The sequence below is a fragment of the Schistocerca nitens genome, chromosome 5 (assembly GCF_023898315.1).
Source record: "Schistocerca nitens isolate TAMUIC-IGC-003100 chromosome 5, iqSchNite1.1, whole genome shotgun sequence".
Classification (NCBI taxonomy): domain Eukaryota; kingdom Metazoa; phylum Arthropoda; class Insecta; order Orthoptera; family Acrididae; genus Schistocerca; species Schistocerca nitens.
The window spans coordinates 557,907,107-557,914,060 of record NC_064618.1 but is presented as its reverse complement, the minus strand read 5'-3'; the positions used below and the strand labels follow the sequence as shown (position 1 = coordinate 557,914,060).

The 6,954-nt window shown below is 38.9% G+C and overlaps 1 protein-coding gene across 1 annotated transcript; it reads right to left on the bottom strand.

The window, feature by feature from the left end:
* Positions 1-2,196: 2,196 nt before the first annotated feature.
* On the bottom strand, positions 2,197-2,928 carry LOC126260578 (uncharacterized). The gene is made up of 2 exons (XM_049957913.1): positions 2,449-2,928; positions 2,197-2,358 (listed from the first exon to the last, which is right to left on the bottom strand). The coding sequence occupies exons 1-2, from the start codon at positions 2,926-2,928 to the stop codon at positions 2,197-2,199; spliced, it is 642 nt and encodes a 213-aa protein (XP_049813870.1).
* Between the last annotated feature and the right edge of the window lie 4,026 nt (positions 2,929-6,954).

The window sequence follows — 6,954 nt, the reverse complement described above, 5'->3', positions numbered from 1 at the left end:
TCAAACTAATAACTTGATATCACTCATAAATTAAGAATAACAACACAAATAAATCTGTATTTATATCCAAATTCAATGTTCAGCCTAGATATAGAAGGCTCCTTCATTTTGTCACATTGTGTGCATCTGTTCATGAAACAAGTTCCATGTACCACGTAGCTTGCCTGCATATACAACTGAATTCTGTATTTGAACACCCCTTGTGGCAGTCAGAGTGCTCAAAGAGTTGAACAACCTCAAGTGGTTCAGAAAACAAAAAAAAAAAAAAAAAACCTACATCAGGGAAGCTATATGAGGGTAATGCCCTCCTCCTCTAGAATATGGGTCCAGTATTTTAATCATTGTGCCACTTCAATTAGTATTCTATTACAAAACTTATCTGACCTGTTTGAAGATAATTCATTTTACTGGAAGTACCCCAGACTGCACAATTTAACTTGGCCCCTCTCTGATCAGCTAAAGTCTGGTGACTTTGTGCACCTCTGGAATTTTTACCCTCTGCCAGTCTTAGCTACATAACAGTATTGTGCGCTGTAGCATGCAGTGTTGTGCATAGCGATGGTAATATTACCACAAAAAGAAAGAGAGAGAGAGAGAGAGAGAGAGAGAGAGAGAGAGAGGAAGAAGCTGTACCTGGTCCTTCTAGTGACACACCATCAACATTCATGTCTCTTCTATGACACATTAATCCATTTCATGTTCATTTCTTTTATAATATGGCCTGGTGATCATAACGTGGTGGCAACCACTTCAAACACTCGTTTCTCCACAACCACAACAACTATAGTGGCTGGCACAGAAATAGGGCTTCAAGGTCATCTCGCCGTCTTACAGCATTGCCAGTTTTTTTTTTTTTTCATAGTGATAATTTCAAATGTTCGTAAAAATTAAAAAAAACATTGGGCAGTTCTATTTTCAGTCTAGAATATGATGGAATACTGCTATGAAAAAAAATTAAAACTAACATTACATGAAATTTTGAAGGAAAATAATTTTTTACTTCAACCTATGGTAGTAACAGAATCATTAATGTAATTGGACTGAAAACAAAAATGTATGAACGTCCTCAAAGTTTACAGATGGATATGCTGTGTCTTCTATTTTGGAAACATAAAAAGTATTCTGAGATAAAAAATAAAATATTGCAAGAGGTGTGAAACTGTGCCTACAGCATAGTGGAAAATGGAGTCGATGATGAATTTTCTTTCTGTAAGACTGCGAAGAAACTTCCTGCGAGAAAGTTGTTAAGACAACTACTAACATTTCAGACATCATTATTGTATCGTACCATGTACAGAGGCAAATTACTTCTGCGATATCCCGTGCGCAACAGCGCCCAAGTCATCATAGGCCATCATCAAGAGTTTTGTTCGGACAGCTCACTTAAATATGACTGAGGATATTCCCTACTTCCCAAAAATATTTTACTGGCTGCTAGTACATATCCTTCGTCATTCACTGAGGTTGAGCAAAATATTTGTTTGAAAGGTTTTGTGAAACCCAAGTTTTTTCTAAATCTGCTGTAAGCCTATCATTCTCAGCACGCAGTAGTGCTTGGTCCATCATTACAATTTCTGAAGTAAAAACCAAGTGGGCAGAGAAGACAGTGCACTGAAGTGACTGGCCAAAATAATCAATTTTATCACGGACATTATTCTGTATTTCTCTATCCATCAGATACTATCCTCTGTCATACTAAAGTAACACAATTCTACATTCTAGATTTTTGTAAATTCGGCAAATATCATAGAGTTCTATGCTCTTCCTGGAGAATCAGAATAGGTGCTGGGACTGTTCTGATGTTACTGCACTGATTATTTATACAGTCAATACAGAAGCACCACAGTGTTTTGTCATTTTATAAACTGCATTACCCTTACTACGAAACAGCCAGTAAATCCTTCTATGAAAAAAGGGAGTTAAATTTTGAATGTACAAGTTAAATGAATGCAGTAAGATTATATCTGAATGTAAAGACATTCGATACATGTTTTTAGGAAAACTGTTGTTAATTAATGCAGAATTGACAATATTATTTTAATTGATGTTACTGTCAAGTAAACTAATCGTCACTGCTTGTGATAAATTTACCAGACGTCTACTGTGAGGGAAAAACATTCGCAGTATGTCCTCTATAACTTAAATGAATAGACAAACATTTAAATCAAGTCAGCTTTTTACATAGATGGCACTTACTTAAACTGAAGGATCTTCCGGCTCCATGTCTTCAGATTCACTGTTACTTGTTTCAGCCAGGTGTATTATCACAGATTCCACTATGGTATCTCTCAAACCCTGGTTCAAGAAATCAGTTTCTTGCAATGCTTCTGCGTGTTTTACACACCTCTCCCAGTCATGCTAAGTAACATTGTCAAGAGCTTCATGTGTTAGTTTCTCGACATCAGCAAGTTTGAAAGTAGTATGTCTTTTCGCTACTTATTGCTTTACTTGGGCCCATATCAATTCAATGGGATTATAGTGGCAGTGATACGGTGGTAGCCATACCACTTGGTGTTCCATTTCATTTGCCAGTTGATCTAATTCGTAAATCTTTTTGGCACCTATGATTTCTTCCTTAGACAGGAATTCAGCCTTCGTTTCACTGACAGAAAATGAAACATTCTTTCTCTTTAACCACTCCACAATAATAATAATAATATCTGCCACACGCCAATGTGAACATGGCAGCTTTTCTATCTGAATAGAGTGGTGGCTGGTGTTATCCATCGTGATAACTGAGCCTTCCTCCAGTGCAGACAACAGTCGAATAAACCAATTCTTAAAAACTTCTCCATTCACTTCTGAATGGTAATTGGATTGGCAAGAACTTTTCCCACCACAAAAAACAAGTTTGGCCTCCAGTGTGAAGCCTGTGGTTAATGAACCAGCGTGGGCAATGATTAATCGACCACCTCTACCAGTAGGCATTTTCAAACTGCCATTTCCTTTGGAGACGTGCTATATATACTTATTGGTGTGGTTCTGTGAAACTTAAGTTTCTACCCAGTACACTACAGGCCTGCTGTCTTCCGCACGCAAGAAGTGCATTGTACACAAAATCTTTGCTCTTGCTGCTGCAATATCTCTGCGTTCCATTATGAATTTCCGTCTGTCATTACAGTTCCTGAATTGTAAACCAAGGGAGCAGAGAAGACAAACAATGGAGGTCTCTGAGCCCAAGTAATTAATTGTTTCATGGTGGTCAGCCTGTATTTTTTTAGCCATTGGATACTCTCCTCTGTTATAATATCAAAGTACAGTTCTACGCACAAGCTCTTTGTTAAAATTGTCAAAGTTGGTTGATTTCCGTTCACATTCATATTTCTTTACTGGAGAATTTAAATGCTCATTCATATCTGGAGATTCTGCCAATGATACAGATTTGCTAATATGGCCCACAGTTGACTTGGAGACACCACACGCTTTAGCAATAAGTCTATGGATATGTGCAAAATTTAAGTTATTCCTCATTTTTTCATTGTCGGCCAGATAAGTGAAAAAATTTAGATATTTGATATGATAATTTTCGATTGTTTATGAATGTCTTTCCGCCCTTTACGCACACCGACCGGAGGAGTACTACAAGTAGGCCACTGCTCTTGCATTGTTCTTCACCACCGAACACACGTCAAAGCACCTTTATAAAGACAGTAAGACATTGAGCTCAGAAGTGAACACTCGATATAGCAAGGTAACATTGAGCTTTCAGCTACTCTGACCTACCACACCACTAACAGTACCTACATGGCAACAAAGCCGAGAGGCGGGCGAATCACCCTGCTGGTGGCAGGCAGCAGCCATGACCTTGAGGACTGTACTTTTGTGCCGGCCACTCTAGTCTTTCCCTTTCATTTCTCATTTCATTGTCGCTGCATTCCCTGTCTCTAAACCAGTACCCATTTATTTTTATTATTATTATTATTATTATTATTATTAGTCATCAGTTTTCTGACTGGTTTGATGTGGCCTGCCCCATGAGTTCCTCTCCTGTGCCACCCTCTTCATCTCAGAGTAGTAATTGCAACTTACGTTCTTAATCATTTGCTGGATGTATTCCAATCACTGTCCTCCTCTACAATTTTTACCCTCTACACCCCCTTCTCATACCATGGAAGTTATTACCTAATGCTTTAACAGATATCTTATCATCCTTTTTCTTCTTCTTGTCACTGTTTTCCACATATTCCTTTCCTCTCAAATTCTGCACTGAACTTCCTCATTTCCTCATTCCTTACCTTATCAGTCCACCCAATTTTCAACATTCGTCCATAGCACCACATCTCAAATGCTTCAGTTCTCATCTGTTCTGATTTTCACACGGTCCATGTTTCATGTTTCACTAACATACAATGATGTGCTAAACGTACATTCTCAGAAATTTCTTCCTCAAATTAAGGCCTATGTTTGATACTAGTAGACTCCTCTTGCCCAGGAATGCCCTTTTTGCCAGTGCTAGTCTGCTTTTGATGTCCTACTTGCTCCATCCATCATTTGTTATTTTGCTACCTAGGTAGCTGAGTTCCTTAACTTCATCTATTTTGTGACCATAAATCTGATAGTAAGTTTCTCACTGTTCTCATTTCTGCTGCTTCTCATTGCTTTCATTCTTTTTTTTATGTACTCTCAATCCACATCCTGTAGTCATCAGATTGGTCATTCTATTCAGCAAATCATCAAAACTTCTTCGCTTTCACTGAGGATAGCAACATCATCATATCATTGATATCCTTTCACAATGTATTTTAATTCCACTCTTGAACCTTTCTTTTACCTCCATCATTGCTTCTTTCGTAGAAGTGATACTACATCCCTGCCTTACACCCTTTTTAATCCGAGCACTTCATTCTTGATCTTCCACACTTATTATTCCCTCTTGACCCTACAGCTTACCCCTATTTTCCTCAGAATTTCAAACATCTTGCACCATATGACATTTTCAAATGATTTTTCTATGTCAACAAATCGCATGAACGCGTCTTGATTTTTTTTTTAGTCTTGCTTCCATTATCAACTGTAGCGTCAGGGTTGCCTCTGTGGTGCTTCTAATTTTCCTAATGCCAAACTTATCATCATCTAACACATCCTCAATTTTCTTTTCCATTCTTCTGTATATTATTCTTGTTGGCAACTTGGATGCATCAGCAGTTAAGCTGATTGTGTGATAAATCTCACACTTGTCAGGTCTTGCAGTCTTCAGAATTATGTGGATGATATTTTTCTGGAAGTCAGATGGTACATCGTATAGTATAATAAAATAATGGAATAGATGATAATAAAATGTGTGGCTTTTTAAAATGTATTGAATTAATGAGATTAATTTTTCGGCGTGAATGACAAGCACAATAAGCTGAGCTATGCCTGGAAATAAGTCCGTATTAGTTCATATTATTTTGCAGGGCGGAGTAGTTTCTTTCTCCGCTGTAGATTTGTGCTTACCATTCTTTATAGTACTACGTTTGGTCGCCGCGTTCACCTTTGAAGTCTTGACCGTGTTCCTATTAAGCTTATCGGATCTTCGTAATTTTCCAAAGTACACAGGTGGGCTTCAGTTATTGTAATTATTGTACTATTTGAAATAACAACTCACACGACCTTTCTGTTAATAAAACAATACTGTATTTTTCTAAACGGTGCACATATGAAATACACACTCCTCACTTATTCATAGCGACCCCAAAATGGCGGTCTACAATTACTCGCTAAAAAATTGGTGTGCTTCTCACTCTTTCACTAGCTGAGCGCGAATCCCTCCTTCCTCCTAACAACTGAAAGTCAAAAAATACATGACGGTAGGCATAGGCTCTATGATGGGCTACCGCTTCATCTTGTCTCTTTGCTTTTAAAGAAGACGAAAACATAAAGGAAATGCAAAAGGTTTATCACAATCGCCAGACTCATACATTCTACACACCAATGTGACTTGCACCCATGGTCTAGGGATAGTGTTCTTGGTTAGTAATCAAAATGTCCTTAGTCCTGGCTACAAACTCTGCCACTGCTTAAATTTTAAATAATAATCAGCATTGGTGGCCAAAGACTTTCATCTTAAAAAAAGGGTGGAGACGTGGACAGAGGTTCAGGGCACTCTCTTGCCCTTGGGGTGGTAAACTCTCCTTAAAGGTGGAAGTATCAGTAAAATGATCAATGCCATGAGGATGCAGAAGGCAATGGAAACTGCTGCATTAAAGACACATAATGTGTATCCACAGGACATATAGCCTGTAATTGAAAAAGGTGTTCTGATGATCTCTCCATTGGCAAAAGATTCTGGAATATCCCACATTTGGATCTCTGGGAGGGGACTGCCATGGGAGAGGTTTATGGTTTGCAGTTTATTTGGAGAAACCAGAGCACATCAATCCAAATTCCAAGCCTCCAATTCCAATACTCCCAACTCCGAAGTCGGCATCCTGATAGCCAATTTGGCCAAACAGTCCCTGGGATCCCAATGTGACCAAGAGTTCATAGAAAAACAATCAGCCATCCAGCTTGATGGAGGTCATGCAGGAGATCCTGGATAGTCACAACCATTGGTTGTCAAGGGTAGCACTGGTGATAGCCTGAAGACTATTCGGGGAGTCACTACAAATTGGAACAAGAACGAAAGTGGCTGAGGCTCAAGCAAAGGGCACTAATTCTGCAGTGAATACATTGTGTCCATTCGGCAGGGAGTATAGTTCATTGCACCTTGCAAGTGGGTAAGTTAAACCAGTTTGGCCGTCAAATTATAATGCTACCAGTGCAGAAATTTGTCAAGGATGCCCAGAAACAGGCAGTGAAAAACCATGGGGTCTACAGAGTCTTTTGGTCCAAAGGGTAGGTCGAAACAGATCAAAGGAAATAGTATACACCAAGGGGGTGCACACGAATTCTCCCTGATGAGAAGCAGCTGTGGTTGAATCTGGAGTTGAGAGCAGAGACTCTGTAGGCAAACTGCAATCATGACTCCAGCCC

Bases quoted from the DNA above. Each gene is read 5' to 3' on its own strand.
- LOC126260578 (XM_049957913.1), bottom strand. From the start codon at position 2,928: ATGCCTACTGGTAGAGGTGGTCGATTAATCATTGCCCACGCTGGTTCA. The intron at 2,359-2,448 runs GTAAAGCAATAA...AATGTTACTTAG, and splicing joins TTGAATTGATATGGGCCCAA to CATGACTGGGAGAGGTGTGT.